Below are 27,492 nucleotides of genomic sequence, written 5' to 3' on the forward strand. Positions count from 1 at the left end.
TTGATGTGAAACTCTCTTACCAAAGGAAACCATGTTTACTCTGAATGACCTTTAACCCGAACTTCCTGCATACCAATTAATCCAATGGAGTGCTTGGTAGCAGCGTCAATGTTTGGCAATGAGTAAAACGTGATAACCAGTAAATGTGGCTTCTGTTCGTCAGACTTTGAATTCGGTGAGATCAACTACGAGCATGCATGGCGCGGGGAAACGCAGATGTCTTGTTCAAAAAGAACAGCAAGTTGGAGAGTTTTCTCAAGCGCACCTTGCCAGAGGAGGCATTCGAGCGAGTGCGGGGATACGAGGCTTGTATCATTGTGACAGAGAAAGAAAATAAGGGCTTCAAATACTGTGTCTTGGACGATGAGTACATTTACCAGGCGGAAAATCCGCCCAAAAATCGCGAGGACCTGCAGGTCATGGTTCCCCTCAAGGAGATTATCTCCGTTGATCTGGTAATTATCACAAAGTTAGGCTTAATATCTGATAGCGAATTATCACGTATCTCATGTTGTTTGTTGTCATCGTCCTCTTCGACGTTATTTCTTAAGGGTTTTCATGATAAGGGGTTAAAAACATTTTAAATGTCAGTAAACAACATGTATATTTTCCTTAAAGATGTACTGGAACAAGATGTATCCTAATAGCATGTATCACATTTTATATTAATCAAACATGTTGGTATATTTATTATGTAACTCTTTTTGCGACCTTATTTTTGTTCAAATGGAAATTTGTTGAGTAAATTGAATCTTTTGACATTGTCACTCTTAAATTCACTACTTTTACCTGCATTATAGTACATATGTACAATGTATGAATTCTTTTTTAGGTAAATGATTTTCCGGATTTTTTGAGTGGTGAAGAACGGACTAATACTCAACACATTCAAGTGGTTCATTGGACTTCAGATCAAATCAAGAAACGGTCATTTAGAAAATCTAAAAAGTCTCCGAGAACTGGTTCATTATCGGATCTACACGGTGATCGATCCAATGCATCAACACCATTGGAGAACATTTCTCTACAAGAGGGAAGCAACTGGTCTGAGGACTATGGTTATATAACCCAGAGCACGTCCAGTTTACAGATAAACAGTAGTCGACCAGAGAGTCGAGGTTCTGTGAGCTCAACCCAGGGACTGAAGTCGAGTGGTCGTGATATTAAGACCAGTAGTCTGAAAAAGAAGAAGAGGATTGGCGATGGAATGGAAGACAGTGTTCTGAAGGCGCTGAAGGAGGAGATGGAGGATGGTCAGCTGGATGATCTGGAGGACATGGATGGGGATTATTCCACCTCTTACACCTCCATTCTTCATACCAAGCGTGGGAGTAGAGTGAAGGAGGCACCAAGTGTTAGGACCGGCACGGACAGGCGTGGATCCACGGACACCACCGTCAGTCAAACCGGGTCAGTACGGCCCCAGCCTAGGGCCCCTTCTATCTCCAACGAAAAAAAATTAATTGATGTCAGAAATCAAAATGATTCTTCTGAGAAACCACCGCTGTGTAGCTGCTTTGGTTTTAATTGCTTCCGTTCAAGTCGGGTGTCTTGTGGCCGAGATGATATGGTCACTGAAGATAGCAGTGCAAAACCCATTGTGGCAAATGGAAAGCCTTCCAATGATGATGTGTTCTTTGTTGCTAACCCCCTGCCCCCTAAACCTGAAATAAGTATTGATGTCACGTCTGACTTGGCTAGCCAGGGACATAAGGGTTCTATGCAATCTCTAGTACAGGAACCTGTCTTGAATTCTCGTCGTTCGTCTGTGACGACGATACGTGGCTTGTCGCGGGCGGGAACCCCGGCCCAGGAGTTTGATGGCACTCGCAGTGCCAGGTAAGATGTAGGCTAGTGGCATGGTTACCACGGTAAATGGGCAGGTGTTTTGAGCACTCTCCACTCCTTAGCTGACTTCCTTCTTTAATTTACATAACCGTCTCTATTTACTCCTTACAAGCAGTTTGATTTGTTGAATCTAATCTTCCAGTTTTTTCTGTATTTTGGTGTTTCTGATCTAACTGAGCATGTTTTTACAATTTCTTTCTGTCAGTAGCAGGAATCTGCTATTTATTTATTGCTATCACATCTGTCTATATATTTAGAGAATTTAACAACACTTTACAAGAAATTCTGATCCTTTTTTTTAAATTAGTAATTAACTGTTATCTTGAAATACATCTGATATCATAGGGTATCGTATTTATTTTCTTAAGAATAGAATATCCAATATTATGAAATGTGTATTTTGTTTTATGTATTCAGAAAAAGTCATGAACTTTAGGGCAAGAACTTCTTATCTATTTATTTTTCAATTCAATTAAAGCCCCATGATCCAAACATTGCCTCTTGATATACTGTACTACATATAAACACTTATAATCCCATAATTTTATACATACTATGTATTATTTTATTAGTAAGAGCAAATACCTAGAATTTATGCTGGCAGATATGTGCTTCAGTTCCTTCAATATAGCTTTATCATGGTTATGCAGCTGTCAGAGCTAATTATAGTCCAACATACTTATAATGTAGTATACACTTTGCTGCTTAATTTATTATAGTTTCTAAGTAGACAATAAGAGATAGTTGACTCCCCCACTTTTTATTTTAGTCATAAAAATCCTACATGTCACTCTAGTGACACATATATATAGTACCCTGATGCACTTGCCTGCATGTACCTGCTGATGTGTGCAGTAGATGTGGCATACTGAAAGTACTACTACTATTTGTGTATGACCATAAACACTCGATTACATAGCTTGTACTGTAAATGTGCTGTACATCTGTGGCCTGTACAAAGGGTCTGTATTTAGGGCCCAATGGTAACTGGTGGTACATGTATTTCTAAGCACGGTTTGGAGTGGTTTGTGTATATTAGGGGGTTTTGGTCGTAACTTCTGGAGACATTTGTGGTGGACTTTCCTCAAACCCCCCCCCGGCCCAGTCTACTGTTTGAGGGCCATGGAATAATATAATTTTTTTGGATGAGACTGATGAATGGAATTGGACAAGGAATTCTCTGGTCTGTTAATTGTTGTGTTCTGTAGTTGTACAAGATTTTGTAGAGCATCTGTCGACCATCAGTAAAAGAGTTTTCAACTCATTACAAATTTCATGATCTAGAAGGCTCCTATCATTTACTAGATCTTAACATTTATCACTACCCCATAGAACCACAGGGTGGGGGGGGGGGGGGGGGAGGCTTTACTCCTTGCTGTTCAATCCAACATCTTTTGATTTTTTTTTAAATGGATGACAAAGGAAGTTAATGATCCGATGCTTCCTGTAGGCTTGTAAAGTGGGTAGATCAATCTCCCTTTTACCGGTAGTTGGTCTTTCCTTTGCTATAAGTCTTCCAGTGACATGTTGCAGTTGTTTTATCACACCCAATAAATGTTGACAGACATTGGATCTTTACGTGCTTTGCAGTGCCTTGTTGATTTTAGTTTTGACTAACCTGTGCAGTATTTAGAAACACCTGGCCATTAATTGGTACATGTATATAAGTCACTTGAGCACCTTATTCACGAAATCACACCACTGGGTGAGCCTGAATGTGAAAAGAAGGGATTTAAAATGCATGTGTGGTTTCATTCACAATCAAAGAAGCCATTGTCTTTCAAGTGCCTGCTTTTTAAATCACCATTCAATGATAAGCTGTATATAAAAACATTTAAGCAGGTTTCTTGTTGATACTTTTGACATGCACTACAGATATATTATCACAAGATGATACAAATTGTACAGTTTGATTATGTACAAGTTCATGAATCCAAATTTATTTATTAAATTGGAAATCAGCTTATTAATGAAATCAGGTCATTTGTCAGTAAGATCTGAGTTTTAACTCAGAAATTGATTGAGGTTCAATAAGCCTTTCAATGACAAGAATTCTTAATAAAAATGAAAAAAAAAATACACTTATGAATATTTGATGGAACGCCTAATGTAGATTTTTCCCTCTGCAGTAACCTAGGGATGGCGTCTATGTCAGATTTCGGGAGCTCCATTATCCGCATCAACACGCTGCTGAGTCCGGAGGAGCGGAAGAAAGCGACCGTCAGTATTTACCTCCTAAATCTCCAGTCTCCAATGTTGATGTTAATCCGTAGTGCCTGGAATAATTACCTCATCGTAAGTACTCAGAAACTATACCTCAAGACAATGTACTCTAAAGTAATTATTTCATTGTAAGTACTCAGATACTACCTCAAGAAAATGTACTCTAATGTTAATTCCTTACTTATGCAGTAAAAATAGTCATAGGGAAGCCCCAGTGATGGTTGATGTTCGTCATTTTATACATTATAATAATAATAATAATAGTTTATTTCCAATTTTGGGCCCAGAGGGCATACAAGATTACAGATATTAGATAGAAATGAATAGTGCCTGATTGGGAGGGTAACAGTTGAAATTGACACCCCGAGAAAACCATTGTCAACCGACGCGAAGCGGAGGTTGACAATGATTTTCGAGGGGTGTCAATTTCAACTGTTATCCTCCCAAACAGGCACTATTTATTTTGGTATACTGAATGTCTTTTTTTAAAATTTTAAGAAAATTTTACTGCTTTTATATAGGAATAACGTGAATTCTACAGCGAACCGTACGCGCATAATTTTCGCGCATGTAATATTTTTTAATGTTACCCGTTGCCAAGTGCGTTGCTAACGCTGAGGGTAATAGTAAATATTATTAACTGCGTCTTAACCAATCAGATTTCAGTATTTAACATGAAAGTATAACAATATAGGTTATACCTGGCAAGTTTATTCTATATTTTTGAGATATTAGGGAAAAACCTACTTGGCTGTATAAAAGTGAGAATTTTATATAGAAGTTTTCACTTTGAGTGGGTTTTCTGTACCCTGATTCGGCATGATGTTAACTGGAAAATTTACATCTAAATCATATCTGTAACAAACTATTTCATTAGCCCCAATAAACACCTTTGGACTGCACTGAAAAAGCTCATCCCTTATTGATAAGATTGCAAAAGAACTACTAAGTAGATCTATACCCCAAAAAAAATTGCATCAATGAAGCAATATTAGAATGCAGCATTATAAGTACCGGTACTAGAAAACAACATCAGAGTGATATACACTTGTGTTATTTTGAAATGGATTCCTTTTGAGTTTAAATTAATTCACAAATTGTATATTAAAAAATATTCTTCTTTCGTATCATATAATTTCATTTGCAACTTTCCAAAAAAGAGGAAAGTTTTCAATGTTCTTTTATCTATTTATAGATCTGATTTTATATTAATTAAGATGTCAATTAAACATTAATAGATTATTATTATAGGCAATAAATGCATAACATATCTTATCCATTGCTCAATAAACTAAATAGATTAATTATCGTTATTACTTCTAAGTGTTGCTGGTCAATCTGCATGCTATACAACTACAAGTATAACACACCTGTATTTACCTGAATACAGGTCACCTATACTCAGTTAACGAGGTCTGCTCATAAGCTGTGTTGATGAGGATGTGGTGTCTGTTGCTATGGAGATGTTTACTGTTTCTATAACACGGCGACATCAAGGCCGGGGATGTTAGATATCTGTCTATTGGCCTCCGATCCAAGTCCTATTGATTCTCTATCTCTCTCTCTACCTTTTGTTCTTTGTAATGCAATTGATGCCCGAGATCTATGTTTCATTAGCAAGTCACTACGCCTGCAGCATTTGATGCAAGAATTCATTAACTTATTTTTCTTTTGTTCTGTTTAAAGGTCATTTTATTTGGATTTGCAATGATTTGATACAAGGAGATGCTATAGTTAGGGAATTGCCTAGGTCAGATATCAAAAATACTGAGTACTTAGATTAAGCTATTGACGTGTAGTTATGTTCGATCAGCATATACATGTATGTGGATCGAGGGAGGCGTTCAATTTTAATTAAATTTCTTTATAGCAAGAACAAATAGATAGCTAGATGTTCTTGGGAAATACCGAGATCTAAGATATCATTTAAAAGTAAGGCAATCCGTCCTATAGAAATGGCTTAGGGAATGGAGATTTCTTGAAAGAATCTTATGACAACATTTATAAGGTGGTGTAGAAATACTTTGAATTGTACTGCATGCTAGTAGATGAATAGTGATTAAACATAGACACAGCGCTAGGTCTTTGAGGAAAAAACATGTTGTTCATAGAGTAGAGAAGAAGATTGTACTAGAAATTCAACACCAGGATGTGAAGTCATTTGTACAATGGTTATCAATATCCAATATGCAATAAGATTATGACACAAGCTAAAACTGTTAGTTTTATGTAACTATGCACTCATGTTGGCAATACATGAATGTGCATAATAACGTGTGCTAAAATGATTATCTTACCAATTTAATGTGAACATTCATTTATATTATTGCAATGTATGATAGTATGCAAGTACTAAAACATATCCTTTATTTTTATATTTTATTTGGTTAGAGATCCTGGTAACTTGTCATTTTTCAAGGTAGATCTAAAGTACAAATAAAAGGACATGTTTTAAACACTGGGGAATTTAAATTTTATGGTTGTACGTAAAATACCTCTTCTTTCTAGGTTTGGACTATTAAATGTTATCAGTAGAATCCTGTTTGATGTTTATTTATATTGGCTATAGATTTATTACTCATGAAAAAGAATGTATTTTTAGTTTACGTCACAAAAGAATGAATTCCTATCCGATGTCCTCTATTTCACTCGAGTAAGAGTGCCTTTGTAGATAGGTACCGTTTGATGTTTCGGGGCGACGACAGAAGTTAACTCAGTTTGTCTCCAACTCAGGAGGCTTTGTGTCAACTTCTAGAGACAAAGTCCTGGCTAGCACAGAGTTGGGAAGGAGACCAGTAATTTGATGGTTATTCATGCCTGAGGTTGCTCAGGTCTTCTGTGGCGTCTGTCCTTCCCACTGACAAGGATATAGTCAGGAAATTGAAAAAAAAATCTCAGTCTGTTGATTAAATCTTACCTATAATGTTCTTATGGAAAGTTTTGATAACAATTTTGTGGAGGAAAGAGCTGACAGTTTTATGTACTAGGTTGATTCTATCATTAGATGTTACAGTAACTATTTTCCTCCTGATGCCCTTGTCCCTCTGAGTCCTCAAGGTCATGTCAATCAGTGGTCAAACTTGTCAGATCCAATTCATGTAATATTCAATATTTACATTTGCAAATATGTTTCCTTACTAATATACGTACCTATAGAATAGGGAAAACGTTCAATTCTGTATGAACCTTATCGTGACGTCACGCATGCCGCTTGAATTATTGTGAATCTAAAATCCTGGGAATTTTAACATTCTGAACAATTTATCTTTTTCAATTGTAAATATAAGTAATAAACAGTCCACTGGGATATGAACTTGTCAATGGTATGTGATCAAATCTTCTGAGAAGCCCTTTGGGCTTCACAGGATTTGATCACGTGACCCGATGCAATCAAGTTCATATCCAAGTGAACTTTTTAACTTGCTGTTAATTTCGTTATTTCACACTAGTTTTGGTAGATTCCATTGATGTTGAATTGATCCGCAAAATCAAATGATTTATGACATTAGATGGAATTGTTAGGGCCATTGTCCATGTATTTACCTCTTCTTGATGTTAGGAAACTAAATTTTTTGAAATAACAAAAACTGATGCCAAGAAGTATTAAGTAAAATGGTTTTGGTTAATATGGTGTGATTTCAAGCTGTATATATGTAAATATTTACATTTTCAACTGTCTTTGTCTGTGATAACATTACGAATCAATTTTGAACCCTAAAACCCAATAACTTACTTCATAGATTTAAACATGAGTGACACTAAATGGGCATGGGCGTAACCGAAAAACGGTATTGGTTGCGCGGCATAGTAACACATGTAGTAATACATATGTGCAACATCAAAAAATAGTGGTTTTAAAATAATGTTGTTTTAAAATGTACAAAATAGAAATAATATAAATGTAAATAATAAGGAATCATTCTTTCAATGTTATGAGGTGATAATTTCGGTCGAAGGTGCTCAAATCTATCACAAAGCCCTTTGGGCTTTATTGGATTTGACCACACCCCGACCGAATTTATCACCTCATAATCTTCAAAAAATGGTTGCTTATTCCTTATTTAAGGAGGCTGGATGGTCCACAAATTAACCAACATGTATTCCTTAAATTTTTAGATATTATTAAATATTTGTTACGCTTTAAATAAAACATTTGAGGCAGTGTATGAGAAAAGGGGTCTTATGACATAACGTCACAATGCAGAGAAAACGTCATAAAATTTCATGTATCTTAGCTTTAAAATTTGAATATTTTGCTATATATTTTGATACAGAACTCTTATTGTGGAGAATAATACTGTATACCTGGTAGTCTAAAAATGGTCATGACCATCAAGCGCTCTTAACATTACAATGGAAATGGAGTATGTGTGCAGAGAACAAATTGATGTAGAGTATTCTATAGATTGTAAAAACTGTGCTAATCTGAGACTACTGGTAACTGATTGTTCATTTTGTTTTATTTTTTTGTAGAAACATACCCTCAACATTGATATGGATTATGAGAAGAACTTCAGATCAAGTGCAGTGAGAAGTGGACCAATTCAAAGGTAGGATTGAGAGAGATAGAAAAGAGAGAGAGAGAGAGAGAGAGAGAGAGAGAGAGAGAGAGAGAGAGAGAGAAATTAAAACACTTGTAATTACTGTTTGTGTAAAGCAATGATCTAGATTCTTGGATTATCAAGAAAACACAGTCTCAAAAAAGGGAAAAAGCAAAAATATATAGATATATATATATAATATATATCTCTATGTTAATATATATAAAAGCAAACACATAGAAACTTTGAGAAAGAGAGATAGATCTTCCTGACACAAAATTAAAAAAGAGACAGAAGAGTTATGATGCTGTCCATGAATGGGATAGAGAGAGAAACAGACACTGGAGAGTAGAGGAAGACTGTGGACTTAACTTATGTTGGATATTGATTACCAAATCTAATGTTTGCTATAGACTATTAGATTTTGACATTTTTATAGCATTTAATTTGCCCAATGTTTGAACAAGAATTTTTTATTGTTGTAGTCTTTTGTTTAAATAATGAAATCGCTTAATTGACTCATAACAAGTGGGTTCTAATTGCCATACTTATATTGTTCTGCAGTGTTGGAAAGTTGATATTGCTTTTATTTTGAAATTTGTATATGGAACGTATGAATTATGCTGGCTGTAGTGAACTCGGTAAATATTCAGGTCGTTTAAAAGGGCTGATGCAGAATAATGATCTGTTATTTTAAACTACTGTAAATTTAAATCTTTAATGCTATATATATACTGCACAAACTTTAAACGGGTGGACTGAGAAAGAGAGAGAGAATGTTATGCACTGCGATTGGTTGGGAAGACATGGCATGATTTTTTCAGTTCATTCTGGTAATAAAAATGTTGTGAAATAATTTTTAAGGCTGGGAGGATGGGTCATGAGTTGACTAACAAGTGGTGGATCCAACAGTTTTACCTATTTTGGAGTGGGGAGGGAAAACATGAAATATCACTTTCTATTTGGTTGTATACATGTATGGTCTACAGATCATAGATAAAAATTGAGACTGCATGAAATGAAATATACTTGAAAAATGATAATTTTTTTTTACGTTAGGACTATAACTTCATTATTGCAAGCTCTATAAGTTTTATTTAGTTTGCTTTCAATTATTATAAAACCTGTATAAACCTTAAGTTTTATGGTCAAGTGACTGCTGATATGAATATAATCAAAACATCACAAAGATTTTATGATTATTATGAAGTTAAAAACTTCTGTCTTTTTGAGCTTTAATTGGACTTGAACAATGATATAATTAACACACTAGACAAAAAGGTCGCTAAATCGCTATTTTAACATTGTTATAAACTTTGTTTATTTCTTGTTGTGGTCAGAATCCCCAAGTACAGGTGAGTGACTTGATGTTGTACCTGTGTACCTACCCCTGTGTAATGTCACGGTCAGAAACGGACCGCTCTGGTCAGCTGTCAACTTTCTGACTTCACGGTTCTGTTGATGTTTTACAAGGGTGGTTAACGGAACACTCGAGGGTGGTTAATGGAACACTCATCTGTCACTCCATCGCTCTTACATGTTCATATTGTATTTCTAAGGCTTCCTGGTTTTCTTCACTCTCTTATTTGAACTAGATTTCACAATCCAGATTAACACATTGTGATATTCACCTGTGGTGATTTTTTTCTATATGAATATCATAAATGAATAATGTACAGAGATCTTTAATAATTATTTATAGTCTTTGTAAATAATGTACTAACTACTTACTAGAAATACAGTGGTCTTCATTATTCTCTATTTTATATATCAAAATGCAGTATGTATCAGAATATTCTGTCCAAGCAAGCTGATAAAAGTTGTATAAAAATGCATGTATAGTACATGTAATTACATATTAAATAGATAGTAAAACAGTTTAGTTTATCATCTTGGGGTGTCATATACAACATGTAAGTAAGTCACATGCATTCATGCAGTGTTATCATTGGCTGATTGACTGTGTATATTGTCCAATGAAATGTTCTCTGTTTACTACAGGAGAAAGTCTATTTCCAGGTGTGTGATGTTTGCACTAAAGTCACATTTTCTCCCCGTTTGATTCAGACCAGCATAATTAGCTTTTTAGATCCTTTATGTAGCGCAGGCACAGACAGCTATAAGTACTTTTACCTACCTATGCAAACACATAACCATCATCCTTTTTATGCATTTCCAAATGTTTATTTTTTTTTTTCTGCTCAGCTATTTCCTTATTCTTTGATAGATACAGTTATCTTTAGAAAGTGTTTAAAATAGCTATTAACAAAGTTATGTGTTATTTTATAAATACTGGTATTGTTTTTTTTTTAATTATGTATCTCCATATGCTTTGCACTATGGGAAATGAAAACATGAAACTTTTAAGAATTTGTTTTCTCCTAATTTCTAAACAATATATTTAAATTTACACATTGTTATCAAAGTTAAAGCTGACTCTTATTATAGAACCTCAAGGCATTGAAAGCTTATAAAGAGTTTGCTAAACCCTTTATTTTCCTTATCTGCTGCTAAAGCACTGGTATTTATACTGTTCATTTTTCAATTTTCATTTAAGGTGGCTCATTACACCTTGAACTATTTTCTCAAATCAGAAGAAAATTACTTGATCATGATAAATATCATAATGGATAAGAAGATATTTAAGTCAAATTGACAAAAATGTGCAAATTTGGATGAAAAGTAAAAAAATTTAAAATTTAATTCAGTAAACATTAGCTAAAGGTCCAGGCGGATTCGAACTCATGATCTGCAGTTCAGAAGCCCAATACTTTAACCACTGAGCTACGAACCTATACAACCAATTCAAACGATATAAACAGTTAACAAAACATTGTAATCGCCATCTTGTGACGTAGTGCCTTAAAAAGTACAAGTCTTGGTGTAGTGAAGTACCTTAATTTGCCATTGCATTGCATTGCAGTTAAAAAATGTCTTATCATATGCACTTGTAAATAACATTTTTGAGCCACAAAAAGGCTTTTTGTACATTTTATGATAAATATACATGATATATGTGAAACATTGTTTTGAATTTTATTTTTTATTCTAAAGTAAGATGAGGGGTTAAAATCTTTCACTGATTTTACTGGTGCATGTACAAAAAAGCTTTATTTATATTTTGCTTGGCACAGAATTTTTTTTCTTATTTTGCAGCAAATCAATTATTATTTTTTTTTTTTTATCAGCATCCAAGTTTAAGATTTTTAAAAAGATTTATCTCGGTTAAATTATGTTAAGAAATGTTTACTTAGTCAAATAATATGTTAATAGATTTTTGGGGGGCCAGTGGAGATTTTTCATGTTTTTGGTATAGTTGCACATAACATTATGATCAACTCAGATTTTCTTGTTCTGTCTTTAATTACCACCGAACACCGACACTTCCTCACCAAACAGTTGAGTGTATTCAATGGAAAAACATGCTGACAGCTTTATACTTTGTTTATCCTCTGAACAAGATGGTACAAGAAAAAGCAGTATTTACGCTTAAAATAAATCAATTGTGATTTTAGATACAAGATTTGACTTTAAAGAACATGTAGTGTATTCTTAAATTTGTGGTGTACATTGTAGAGAAAAGATGGAGCTCTTATTCAATGCCTTGAAGCGAGATCTCCTCAACCCTGAGAACTCGATGGAGGACATATTCTCTCTTCTTACCGAGCTTAAAACTGCCACCGAGAAAAACTTCACGCTCAAGAAACTGTTCTGGAAAGTAAGTCTTCAGTGCATACTAATTAGCACCGTGTATAAATTTTAAAAGCAAGAATACATGTACATGTATTTGTTGTGGATTTTTTTAAATCCCTGAAACCCAATAAAATTTGAATCAACAAAATGTTATGCCAAGAAATATTTCTGCTTCGGTCTACAGTGAATGATTCAAATAAGTTTTATCCTTTCATTTATAAAGATGTTCTTATCATTTCGCACAACGAAATTGATTTATTATGTCATCAATATACATATAACAAAATTGTTGCTTTTACATCTGAAAAGCTTCTCTTTCTCTGTTAAATTTTGAGGACGATTATAGCTCTGAGCTTTGTAGTTTATTACATCAAAAGCTTTGTAGCCAATTTTATTAAGAAATCTGTTGTCCTATTACATTAAGGGTTTTGTAGTTTATTACATTAAAGGCTGTTGTAGTCAACTTTGTTGTCTATTTCAGAAATTCTTCATAATCTATTACAAAATAACATTGTTGTCTATTACAAAAAGAACTTTGTTGTATACTACAAAAGATCTTTGTAGTCTAGATGTAGATCAAAAGAACTTTGTTGTCTATGACAAAAGAACTTTGTTGTCAATTACATTTGTTGTCTATTACAAAAGATCTTTGTAGTCTATTACAAAAGATCTTTGTAGTCTAGATCTATTACAAAAGAACTTTGTTGTCAATTACAAAGGAACTTTGTTGTCTATGACAAAAGAACTTTGTTGTCTATTACAAAAGATCTTTTTAGTCTATTACAAAAGAACTTTTGTTGTCTATACAAAAAAGATCTTTGTAGTCTAGTACAAGAAATCTTTGTTGTCTGACATTAAGAACTTTGTAGTCTATTACAGAGGAGTCTTGTATTCTATAACAGAAAAGATTAATAGTCATTTTCATTGAGTCTTTTGTTTTGTTACAGAATGCAGACATGTTTTTATTCCTGGTGAGACAAACTCAACACTACCTGCCAAAGTCACCTGTCAATGTAAACACTGAGCACGGGCGAGTCCAGAGGGCCGATGAACTCGAGTCAGTATCACCGATACCTTAATAACTGATTTTATCTCATGAAATTTTACTTGAAATTAAAATGTAAAATGGACAAGGAATATTTCTGAATCAGGAGTTTATATGAATCCAGTCAAAATATCTCATAAACTTGATTGAGTCAAAGAAATATCTTGTCGGCTTATTATACCACAAGCAACTGAGTTCATTATGTGTAGCATTGTAAAGTAATCGAGTATATGCTTACTCACTTTTTCTTTCATTGCAACTAAGAGGAATATTTAAAGTCAAAACTTAAGTCATTGAAAAAATAGAAGCTGTCAGAAATATTCCAAGTCAAAACTTAAGTCATGGAAAGTACATTGTAACAGAAATTGACAAAAAGATTTCATGTTTTGGTGGTTGTTTTTAGACTAGTCATACTACTGACAGAAATTCTGAGTCTGATGTTCAGGGAGTCTGAAATCATTCCTGCCAGGATCCAAACTTTGAAAGCAGACAGGTAAGTTAAACAGCTGTAATGATTAACTGAATAGATGATTTTTTTTTCTTACATTTTATATAATTACTGAACAAAACATGACGAGACAAAGACAAACATACACACACTCATTAACTCACACAATCATTCAAAATGTACAAAGTCTAGAAAATCGTACACTAGTAATTATCATTGAGAAAATATTTCCATTCTTATGCATACATAATAATTGTGTTTGGATGATGAATTAAGGAGAAAAATTGAAGTTATTGAACAAAAAACTAAATAAAGACAAATACATTATTATTAGATTGAATTATTGCTAATTGACTTATGACAAGCATAGTTAACTGAGAGTACTATATAAGTAATGATTAATAGATAAAAAATGTCGTTCATAACAAACTGAAAAGTATCAGATTGCACAAATAACTTACTGACTGATGATTTGTTTATTCATAACTTACTGATGATTTGTTTATTCATTACTTACCGATGATTTGTTTATTCATTACTTACTGATGATTTGTTTATTCATGATTTGTTTATTCATTACTGACTGATGATTTGTTTATTCATTACTTACTGATGATTTGTTTATTCATTACTTACCGATGATTTGTTTATTCATTACTCACTGATGATTTGTTTATTCATGATTTGTTTATTCATTACTCACTGATGATTTGTTTATTCATGATTTGTTTATTCATTACTTACTGATGATTTGTTTATTCATGATTTGTTTATTCATTACTCACTGATGATTTGTTTATTCATTACTCACTGATGATTTGTTTATTCATGACTTGTTTATTCATTACTTACTGATGATTTGTTTATTCATGATTTGTTTATTCATTACTCACTGATGACTTGTTTATTCATGATTTGTTTATTCATTACTTACTGATGATTTGTTTATTCATGATTTGTTTATTCATTACTTACCGATGATTTGTTTATTCATTACTTACTGATGATTTGTTTATTCATTACTTACCGATGATTTGTTTATTCATGATTTGTTTATTCATTACTTACCGATGATTTGTTTATTCATTACTTACTGATGATTTGTTTATTCATTACTGACTGATGATTTGTTTATTCATTACTTACTGATGATTTGTTTATTCATTACTTACTAATGATTCGTTTATTCATTACTTACTAATGATTTGTTTATTCATTACTGACTGATGATTTGTTTATTCATTACTTACTGATGATTTGTTTATTCATTACTTACCGATGATTTGTTTATTCATGATTTGTTTATTCATTACTTACCGATGATTTGTTTATTCATTACTTACTGATGATTTGTTTATTCATGATTTGTTTATTCATTACTGACTGATGATTTGTTTATTCATGATTTGTTTATTCATTACTTACTGATGATTTGTTTATTCATGATTTGTTTATTCATTACTTACCGATGATTTGTTTATTCATTACTTACTGATGATTTGTTTATTCATTACTTACCGATGATTTGTTTATTCATGATTTGTTTATTCATTACTTACCGATGATTTGTTTATTCATTACTTACTGATGATTTGTTTATTCATTACTGACTGATGATTTGTTTATTCATTACTTACCGATGATTTGTTTATTCATTACTTACTAATGATTCGTTTATTCATTACTTACTAATGATTTGTTTATTCATTACTGACTGATGATTTGTTTATTCATTACTTACTGATGATTTGTTTATTCATTACTTACCGATGATTTGTTTATTCATGATTTGTTTATTCATTACTTACCGATGATTTGTTTATTCATTACTTACTGATGATTTGTTTATTCATGATTTGTTTATTCATTACTGACTGATGATTTGTTTATTCATTACTTACTGATGATTTGTTTATTCATTACTTACCGATGATTTGTTTATTCATTACTCACTGATGATTTGTTTATTCATGATTTGTTTATTCATTACTTACTGATGATTTGTTTATTCATGATTTGTTTATTCATTACTTACTGATGATTTGTTTATTCATGATTTGTTTATTCATTACTCACTGATGATTTGTTTATTCATGATTTGTTTATTCATTACTTACTGATGATTTGTTTATTCATGATTTGTTTATTCATTACTTACTGATGATTTGTTTATTCATGATTTGTTTATTCATTACTTACTGATGATTTGTTTATTCATGATTTGTTTATTCATTACTTACTGATGATTTGTTTATTCATTACTTACTGATGATTTGTTTATTCATGATTTGTTTATTCATTACTTACTGATGATTTGTTTATTCATGATTTGTTTATTCATTACTTACTGATGACTTGTTTTACTCACTGATGATTTGTTTATTCATTACTTACTGATGATTTGTTTATTCATTACTCACTGATGATTTGTTTATTCATTATTTGTTTATTCATTACTTACTGATGATTTGTTTATTCATGATTTGTTTATTCATTACTCACTGATGAGTTTATTCATGATTTGTTTATTTATTACTTACTGATGACTTGTTTATTCATGATTTGTTTATTCATTACTTACTGATGACTTGTTTATTCATGATTTGTTTATTAATTACTCACTGATGATTTGTTTATTCATGATTTGTTTATTCATTACTCACTGATGAGTTTATTCATGATTTGTTTATTCATTACTCACTGATGACTTGTTTATTCATGATTTGTTTATTAATTACTTACTGATGATTTGTTTATTCATGACTTGTTTATTCATTACTCACTGATGATTTGTTTATTCATGATTTGTTTATTCATTACTCACTGATGACTTGTTTATTCATGATTTGTTTATTCATTACTCACTGATGACTTGTTTATTCATGATTTGTTTATTCATTACTTACTGATGATTTGTATATTCATGATTTGTTTATTCATTACTCACTGATGACTTGTTTATTCATGATTTGTTTATTCATTACTCACTGATGAGTTTATTCATGATTTGTTTATTCATTACTCACTGATGACTTGTTTATTCATGATTTGTTTATTAATTACTCACTGATGATTTGTTTATTCATGATTTGTTTATTCATTACTCACTGATGATTTGTTTATTCATGACTTGTTTATTCATTACTCACTGATGATTTGTTTATTCATGATTTGTTTATTCATTACTCACTGATGACTTGTTTATTCATGATTTGTTTATTAATTACTTACTGATGATTTGTTTATTCATGACTTGTTTATTCATTACTCACTGATGATTTGTTTATTCATGATTTGTTTATTCATTACTCACTGATGACTTGTTTATTCATGATTTGTTTATTCATTACTCACTGATGACTTGTTTATTCATGATTTGTTTATTCATTACTTACTGATGATTTGTTTATTCATGATTTGTTTATTCATTACTCACTGATGACTTGTTTATTCATGATTTGTTTATTCATTACTCACTGATGAGTTTATTCATGATTTGTTTATTCATTACTCACTGATGACTTGTTTATTCATGATTTGTTTATTAATTACTCACTGATGATTTGTTTATTCATTACTCACTGATGATTTGTTTATTCATGATTTGTTTATTCATTACTTACTGATGATTTGTTTATTCATGATTTGTTTATTCATTACTTACCGATGATTTGTTTATTCATTACTCACTAATGATTTGTTTATTCATTACTTACTGATGATTTGTTTATTCATTACTGACTGATGATTTGTTTATTCATGATTTGTTTATTCATTACATACTGATGATTTGTTTATTCATGATTTGTTTATTCATTACTCACTGATGATTTGTTTATTCATGATTTGTTTATTCATTACTTACTGATGATTTGTTTATTCATTACTTACTGATGATTTGTTTATTCATGATTTGTTTATTCATTACTTACTGATGATTTGTTTATTCATGATTTGTTTATTCATTACTTACTGATGATTTGTTTATTCATTACTTACTGATGATTTGTTTATTCATTACATACTGATGATTTGTTTATTCATGATTTGTTTATTCATTACTTACCGATGATTTGTTTATTCATGATTTGTTTATTCATTACTTACCGATGATTTGTTTATTCATTACTTACTGATGATTTGTTTATTCATGATTTGTTTATTCATTACTTACTGATGATTTGTTTATTCATGATTTGTTTATTCATTACTTACTGATGATTTGTTTATTCATGATTTGTTTATTCATTACTTACTGATGATTTGTTTATTTATGATTTGTTTATCCATTACTTACTAATGATTTGTTTATTCATTACTCACTGATGATTTGTTTATTCATTACTCACTGATGATTTGTTTATTCATGATTTGTTTATTCATTACTCACTGATGATTTGTTTATTCATTACTTACTGATGATTTGTTTATTCATTACTCACTGATGATTTGTTTATTCATTACTTACTGATGACTTGTTTATTCATGATTTGTTTATTCATTACTTACTGATGATTTGTTTATTCATGATTTGTTTATTCATTACTCACTGATGATTTGTTTATTCATGACTTGTTTATTCATTACTCACTGATGATTTGTTTATTCATGATTTGTTTATTCATTACTCACTGATGAGTTTATTCATGATTTGTTTATTAATTACTCACTGATGACTTGTTTATTCATGATTTGTTTATTCATTACTTACTGATGACTTGTTTATTCATGATTTGTTTATTCATTACTTACTGATGACTTGTTTATTCATGATTTGTTTATTCATTACTTACTGATGATTTGTTTATTCATTACTCACTGATGATTTGTTTATTCATGATTTGTTTATTCATTACTTACTGATGACTTGTTTATTCATGATTTGTTTATTCATTACTTACTGATGATTTGTTTACACAGGGGCAAGGCCATCTTTGATCTGATCCGTCTTCTTATCTGTTCACCGGAAATTCCAGAGAAAATGGCCGCTCCTTCAAAGAGTACCCAGAATCTACAGGCCACGGACGAAGAGGTAAGATCAAGGGGGATAAGTCAGTGTGTCACACAACTCAGTCTCTCCTTGCACATCAGTATCACATGATTTATTACGTGCAAAAAGATTCACTTGGTGAAATTTTGTTACCAGCTGAATGCATTGGACACGTACTTAAACTGTTTGGAAGAATTTGGTTTAATCTTTCTCTTTTAATACAAAATGAAATAAAATTTAAGAATCTGGTAAAACTGATGGCAAAAAGTACTTATATCTGTAATAAGAGTTTTCATTAGTTATTTGAGCTATCAAAATTGCATCATCTGCAATAGTTTTTTTATGAAAAAATGAATCAACACATTTTTCACCATGTTTTTAGGAAATATTGTAACCACTAACTCATGATTTGTTTATAATTAATAAGTAACATCGCTATCGCAGATAAAGAAGCAGATAGATGAGTTCCGAAAGTCGGCCCTGCTGACGCTGTTCGAGATCTTTCTGATGGCAAGACAGGCAAACTGGGGGAACAGAGAGGCCAGCTTCTTCAACATCAGCTGGGTCATAAAGACCATGGAGGAAATGAGGATGACGGTTCGTACTCTCTCTCTCTTTCTCTCATACAAGATTGAGTGCTTCTCTCTCTCTCTCTCTCTCTCTCTCTCTCTCTCTCTCTCCACTCAATATGTACTATTGATCTCGAGATCTATCTCTCTCTCTCTCTCTCTCTCTCTCTCTCTCTCTCTCTCTCTCTCTCTCTCTCTCTCTCTCAAACCACATTGAACATTGAAGGCTTCATATAATGTAAAATTAAAGTTATAAATGTATAAATTTCTGAATACGTATTTCCCAAGTGAAAAAGAGATTTTTTTTTACATTTTTCTTCAAATATATTCAAGAAAACTAATTCCTTAATAAGGAATCAAAGAATTCACTTGATGTATACGTTCCATTAACAGGAAGGGTTCGTGGAGAATGTGATTGACCAGATGATGAAGTTTATCGGGCCGACTCGTAAAGACGCTCTGATGCCTCAGGAGGCGGTGACTCTCTATGTACAGTTCTCCGTCCTACAGACTTTTCTACACTACAGCCCCAAGATCTCCGCCTTCATCCGCAGCCACTATCTGGAGGAGTTTAAGTAATAAGAAAAATATTTAAAGTTCTAACCATGAATTCATTAATACTTAATTAGAATTATATATCTAGAGAATCTAGCAGTTGGGACCATAGGCATTCGAATCTTATCTGATCGAAGCTCAAGATTTATGTAAATTGTAGAGCACCACAATTAACAGTTAATACTCTAGATTTGTGAATACATTACATTATCTGAATATTAGAATATTTCTATGTTTATCCAATTTCTAAGTTGTTTAAAATTCTTTGAATGCAGAACAAATCTGCTATGTTTTGTTCAAAAGAAGAGGATATTTCAATGAACAATTTTAATTGCATTCAGACTACCTTTGATGACATATTTACATGGAAATTTATTTTAAGCAATATATTACCCATATTTTGATACTTATTCAATTCCTAGTTGTGATGGGAAATGCTCCCGACGTTGAATACATGACCTTTAACCTTTCAATGTGTTTCTACTTTCAGGTACTTTGTGCAGGTGCCTGTGGTGATGAAGAAGCTGCCCCAGTCCTACCCCATCTGTATGATCACTGTGACCCTCATCGAGTCGGTCACCAACAAGGTCCTTGACTCGGGGACCTCCATCTTCCCCAAATCCCCAAGGTAGCATCACATGACCGTCATGTGACCTCACATCACATGAACACATGTCACAGGGTGGTGATTACTGATTGGTCACCGGCAGAAACATGACACGCTTTGATTGGTCAGATCTGAGATCTGATACAGTTCGTTGCTGCAGCTTGTTTTTTATATCACGGCTTGCACCTCAACAGAGCGACTTGTGATAATTTTATGGACTATTATTTATTTTTCAGAATTTTTTAAAATGTTTTTTCTTGCAAAGAGGTGACAGACTTTATCCATGGCATTATGAAGTATGACATTTGCAATATTTATTTACATGTATGTTTGTCTAGATATTAATCCCATGCTTGTTTGTCAGTTTAGAGATATTTTAATTATTAATTCAATTAATTTTAAAAATTTATATTTTAATTTATATTTATACATGTGTCGCAGTGCCTTTGATGGCACTTTTTGACTTTAGATATATATTTAGATATATTTTACTTCATTGTAGATTTATTTGATGGTAGGCTATCGTTCAATAAATGCTTACATAGTGAATAAGTAACAAAGTTAAGAAAACATGAAGCCCACACCATCCTGAAGTTTGTGCGTGTATGGAGGCTCTCAGTACTTATCTTAATCATTCAGTGGTACTACCATAAGATTCACAATTACATGTAACCATTTGTAAATTTTTGTAAACAATATACATGTAAGGTTTTAGAAATAAGGATCAAAATACCTTTGAACACAAAAAATGATTGAATTATAATAGTTTTGAAGTTATATTCTTAAGGTGACTGCTTGACTGGACAATTTACATGTGACTGTAAAGTTTTGACCTTTAATTAGGCCTAGGTAAAAACTTAACACTAATTATGTTACATAATATACAAAGAGGCACATTGTCATCATATTTTTTTTTAGAAATCCCAAAAGAATCATGTAACAATGCTGTTCATTTGATGACATTCATTTTATGAGTCAGTATATTTTGGGGTCAAATATTTGTTAATGCCCGTAAGATATTATGTACAATGAACATCTCTCTCTCTCTCTCTCTCTCTCTCTCTCTCTCTCTCTCTCGCTCTCTCTCTCTCTCTCTCTCTGACATAAAGAAACCATTCAGCTACATGTTTAAGTTTAGTGTAAAATTTGATTGACTTATTTTGTGAGTTCAATAACTTTTCTATTATTTCTGGTTTATATTTTTCATTAATGAATTTGAAATTTTTGAATCTTCTATTAATGAAGTTTGACATTAAGAACACTATAGAAAATCTACATGTTCATGTAAATCTTTTATTTTATGTAGGCTGGCGTTATGATCACAAGTTCACATCGCTGTCATACTGGTCAAAGGGAAGCAACTCATTACAATTTTTACACAAACATTTTAGTCACTGATATCCATTGCATTCATTGGGAAATGGTCTTTTTTCAGTTTTTATGAGTACCTGTTGAATTCTTATAAATGTAAGTTCATGTGTTATTGCAATCTTACATACCCTGTTAGATGTGTTTTTTCTCATTTTTATGATATTTATAACCACAAAATAATTAAGTTTTTGGTACATGTAATATTTTCTTCTACTAAATAATGCTATGTGTAATTTTTGAAGGCTTAAAGTTACCTCTTAGTGAACTCGCCAAAAAAATAAAATTCAAAACTATGTACAGTTGTTTAAAGAGGCAAAAATTGCTTCTTTGAAATGAATGGGATAATATTAAATATGGAATAGCATAGCAACAAACATTTATTTGGCAATATGTTCACAGAGATGTCTGATACAGAGCCCAGTAATGTGGGACTGGTTTATCTCCCTTTTCTATTTCAGCTTCAAAGTGCCAAAGTGATGTCTGATTGTGAAAAAAGTGGTGTTACTTGTACAAGTAATGTCCATCCTCATTACAGTTCTCGTCCATTAATTATTTAATTAATGAATTAGCTAGTTTAGTGTCAGCCATAGTTATGTTTGTCTCAATGTGATTTTTACTACGAGACGTAAGTATCAATTAAAGTTTAACAAATTCCTTCTGTTGTTATTCTTTGGACTTTTGAAATCATAAGTCAGTTCATGTTTTATGATATTTATTAAGCACACTTATCGTATAGTGGTATCAAATCAATGTACAAATTCTTAATCAAATCATAAGCATAAAAATCAGTAAATAGATTAAGCAATTGTTAATACATCCAGTAGCATCCTTTTAGGTCACAGTTCATAAGTGACTTAAAAAAGAAGTCCATTGTTAAAGGTAAATTACAATTAAGAGTCTTGCATCCGTTGACCACTTCCAAAGTCCATACTACTCTTCCTGGTCATTCCGCTGATGCCACGAATTCAAACTACGTCGGTTATTCTCTTTAACATTGTTCTCTATACACTTTTCTCGTATCGAGTGCACAACAAGCTAATGACTAATTAACGTTAAGCAGAATACAATCATATAATTATATTTCATATATATGGCTATCTGGTTACATAAGACGCAAGAATCAATTAGAGTTTAACTAATTCCACATCTGGGACTTCTTTATAAATTATATATCTAAGTTGGGTAGTTTATAATATACAGGTAAGAAGAAGGGGGGGGGGGGGGGGCTGCCAAACATTTTCCTTAAATTTACGTATGAAAAAAGTGAATTATCATGGAGTTGCCCCTCCAAGACTTCTTTGAGAGCATGCAAGAAGGAAATATTAATAGAAACTGAAGTTTCCAAATTAGAATTGTCATGAATTTGGAAGTTTTAAATTTTATTTTTGGATGAGTTTGCCCTCCCCCAGACATACTTTCGAACACAATGCTACTGCCCAAATATGCTCAAAGAGTGAGTTGTGTGTTTTATTTTTCTGACAGTAGGGACTTATATTTACAAAGCACTGAGTTGCGATGAGAGCACTTGCAGTTTTCAAATCAGCACGTGTGAAAAAATGCACTCAATTTTAGAGTATCTTTCCTCATGCTTAAAATACCTGTTCATCCCTTCAAAAAGGGAGATGATTATGAAATACTGAAAACAAGGTGAGACATTTTAAAAATTTCTACAAAAGGAAGTAAAGGATGCGTTTTGTGAAATTGATTGTAATGAAGTTTGCGTGAAGCAGTTCCAATTTTTACATCCTTGTACCATATGGGGCATATGGAGTGATCAACGGATTTTTGTCATTAATTTTTTTTTTGGGGGGGGGGGGGGGGTGGGGAGGAGGGGGGCAGTGTGTCCCCAGAAATCATTAGATCAGTTTGGTTAATATTCAGACAAGCTTTAGGAACGTTTACCTTGTTTTAAAGTGTCCTCTTAATTGAATATACAGAATTTCAAAGAACTTAGGCCTATATGTAATAACTCGCGTCTACACCACTTTCTTGTAAGCAAGTTTTACATGTACTGCAAGAACTTTCTTGATTTTTCAAACATGGCTCAAGGGGGAGACATAAAATCTTGACCAATATATCATGATATTTGATGTCGTAACGCTAGCTGTAAGGCTATTTGTGTAAGGGGTGGGCCATAGTTAGATGTTGTTTCTATATGTAGGTGAGAGATGTGGCCCTAGCTTTCGCTCCATTTTTATAACGTTAGTCATGTTATTTCATTATTCACATTCTAACTAATCCTAAAACGTTTAATTCGAATTTGAAGAATACATATTAATAAAATGAACTAATGCTAGTCTTTTAAAAATTTTTCGTTGCCGTCTGTTAAACACTAAATCGATATGTATAAAACAGGCCACGTTTTCAGAAAAGTTGATAATAAAATATCAGAGAAATTATTTAAGCTTGAACATACACGAGCAAATGTAAAATTTGTAAAGGAGAAACCCTGTCGAGGCAGATTTTTGTGGACAAAACTTTTTCAAAATAACTAAATATTGTGGAATCTTTTTTTTTAATCCTGGGAGTCAGTGCTCATGGATAGCCAAAAGGTAATTAATTTTGTTGGGAAGTAAAAGCAATTAAAATAAAACTTTCAGTCATTTCATCACTAGGACATGACTGTTTTATTTAGGTAAGTAAGACATGATTCATTAAAACATAAATCACTGTCATTGTAAAATAGACATGTTCGATAAAATTATCAAACCAATATTATTATATGGATGCGAAGTTTGGGGTTTTCATAACACTAATCTCCTTGAGAAATTACATTTAAAATTTTGTAAACATATATTGAACTTGAGAACCACAACACCAAACTTTATGGTATATGGGGAATTTGGAAGATACCCCTTAACAATTAATGTTAAAGTTAGAATGATTTCCTTCTGGGGTAAATTAGTTAATTTCCAGAACTCAAAATTGTCAGCAAAACTTTTTAATGTATTGAAGAATTTTATTAACTCATGGTGCGAAGCCATTAAGAGAACTTCAAATCAATGTGGATTGACATATATATGGTATCAAAACACAATAAACATACCCTGGTTAAAATCTAAAGTATACAATATTTTATTAGACCAATTTAAGCAATCATGGTATAGCGAGGTACATAATTCTCCAAAAGGTTTAAATTAAAGGATTTTTAAAAAGTCACTGGATTTTGAAAAGTATTAATTTTATTGACTTTGCCAACAAAATTATGTAAGAACTTTTGTAATTTTAGAACTGGCAATGCTAAATTACCTATTGAGATAGGTAGATGGTTTAATATTCCTAGAGAAAACAGAATTTGTAAATTGTGTGCCTGTAATGAAATTGGGGATGAATTTCACTACCTTTTCAAATGTACTGATGTATATATATCCAATTCAATGGTTATATGTTTATTAAATTACTTCATAACAAATCCAAATGTTGTATAATTTGAAAAACTGTTTAATGTCACAAACATAAACCATCTTACCAATATTTGTAAACTATTAGATGAGTTAGCTTTCTTGGTTAAATTGTATCCGTAATCCCTTCATCATGCCTGTACCAATGATTTTCATCTATTATATATATTGTAGTGTGTACATACTGTACATATGTAATTTCTTTACACTGTAAATTCAGTTATGAGAATAAAGTTCATTGTCATTGTCTTATGATGATTTTCCATAATCTGACACCTGTCAAATTAACCCCTTCACGGTAACTGCGGTACTGCTCTTTTGCAGGGCAAAATGACATGGTTTGGTGAATTTCAATTCTTTTATTTACGTCATTTAATTATCTACCTAATGAATTTAGGCAAAGTATATCATTTTGCCCTGCAAGAGAGCAGTACCGCACTTATCGTGAAGGAGTCTATACGCCATTCAAACTCGATCATTACCTGTAAAAATCAATTGTGTGCGGTACGTGAACTTTTGCAAAAATTGGAAATAATTTCTGATTTCTACATTGACAGCAAGAAGAAGGGCGTAACCACGATGTCTGACATAGACACACTGTCCTTGGCAGGCAGGAGACTATCCTCGGTGTCCAATGCGTGGTGATGTCACCGGAAGAGTGTCCAATGTGGAGTGACGTCACCGGAATAGTGTCCAATGTTGGATGACGTCATAGATAGTGTTCAATGTAAGATGACGTCATCTACGGAATGGTTTCCAATGTGGAATGACGCCACCAGAATAGTCTTGCTGGATTTAAAGCCAGCACTCAGTACGCTTCATGATATAATTTACTTTAACACTAGTAATATCTGTGTGTGTTTTTACAAGTCACGTTGGACAGTGCTTCGCAAACTGGAAACCCATAAGTACTTTATTTTACATTGTACTATAAATGAAGAAGAGTTTTACATTTATATGCTTCCTGTACATGTGTTGAACTCATATTTGACTACTGTTCAAAATGAATTGAATCCTTTTTATAGATGTAACAATTTATCATTATTCCCTTGCATTGCATGGTATGTTTTATCAAAGTCATGTGTTACAATGTTGGTTCTAACACAAGCATGATAAATTGTGCACGTGTCATTTCTTGGACGAAGAAACGATGTTTCAGAGAAATTTTATTTTGTGATAAAAAATCATCAAGCATCTTGTATATCCATTTGTTATTCATTATATAATGGCAGTAAGTCTGTTTACTTACAAACTTTAGCGTTAGAAATATTCCCTTGTACATGTATGTGAAAAAAATACAAGGAGTTACAAACGGTACATTTGGAATGCATAGCAGATCACATGTAATAAGTCTTAACACTTATATATCTATCTGTCTGTCTGTCTATCTATCTATCTATCTATCTATCTATCTATCTATCTATCTATCTATCTATCTATCTATCTATCTATCTATCTATCTATCTATCTATCTATCTATCTATCCATCCATCTGTCCGTCCGTCCGTCCGTCCGTCCGTCTGTCTGTGAAGCATACTTTATAATGTATTATGAAGTAGTACATGTATTTATAATGTATTCAATATTTCGTTTTGAAAATTATTTTTTATATCATTTTAGTTTAATTATTCTTTATTTGATTTCCTAAATATTGAAGGCACGAAAACCATTTTTGAATGATAATCCACAAAGAATTCTAAACTTAAGTTTAAAACTAAATTGAGTTGTGTTTTAATGATGATATGGCATGAGATTATTGTAATCTGAAACCACCAACAGTTGTTTCCAGGCATTGGGCCACTCTTTTCAATACATTGGTTGGACTTCGAAATATATATGCCCCTTATTCATTTAGTATTAAGTAAAAGTTTTCTGTGTTGTAATTGGATGACCACTTAAAAATGAGGATAAAACTGATTGTTTATCGTTTTGAGATTGTTGTTTGTAAATAAATTATGATTTCAATAACAGTTTATGACACATTTGATAATATTATACTATGATTAACCAAAGCTTGCGTACTAGTCTAATATACAAATCAATCTTAGATTTAATTTGAGAATCCTGTGGGAATTTAAAGATGTCCTTTTTGGGTTTCTTTGGGGAAATTATTTTCTTGGTGGCTTCGGGATGGAAAAAACAGCTGGGATGGTCCACTCAATTTTGAATTTCCTTCGTCTAAACACTCCATTTAACAGAAT

At 32.1% G+C, this 27,492-nt stretch overlaps 1 protein-coding gene across 3 annotated transcripts; it reads left to right on the forward strand.

Annotated features, from left to right (window-relative positions):
* The first annotated feature begins 61 nt into the window (after positions 1 to 61).
* LOC128158583 (uncharacterized protein C12orf56-like) lies at positions 62 to 27,260 on the forward strand. 3 transcript variants are annotated; one of them, XM_052821481.1, is made up of 13 exons: positions 62 to 455; positions 833 to 1,839; positions 3,978 to 4,143; positions 8,545 to 8,621; positions 9,953 to 9,967; positions 12,189 to 12,330; positions 13,253 to 13,362; positions 13,754 to 13,843; positions 18,719 to 18,830; positions 19,233 to 19,385; positions 19,751 to 19,932; positions 20,403 to 20,540; positions 25,849 to 27,260. In XM_052821481.1, exons 1-13 carry the CDS (start codon positions 198 to 200, stop codon positions 25,934 to 25,936), a joined length of 2,538 nt encoding a protein of 845 aa, XP_052677441.1. In that variant the 5' UTR covers positions 62 to 197; the 3' UTR covers positions 25,937 to 27,260. The 3 variants fall into 3 exon arrangements, with proteins under 3 accessions (XP_052677441.1, XP_052677443.1, XP_052677442.1); XM_052821483.1 differs by having other exon boundaries at positions 833 to 1,410; XM_052821482.1 differs by lacking the exon at positions 9,953 to 9,967 and having other exon boundaries at positions 25,849 to 27,259.
* Positions 27,261 to 27,492: the final 232 nt, after the last annotated feature.

The sequence above is a fragment of the Crassostrea angulata genome, chromosome 8 (assembly GCF_025612915.1).
Source record: "Crassostrea angulata isolate pt1a10 chromosome 8, ASM2561291v2, whole genome shotgun sequence".
Taxonomy (NCBI): domain Eukaryota; kingdom Metazoa; phylum Mollusca; class Bivalvia; order Ostreida; family Ostreidae; genus Magallana; species Magallana angulata.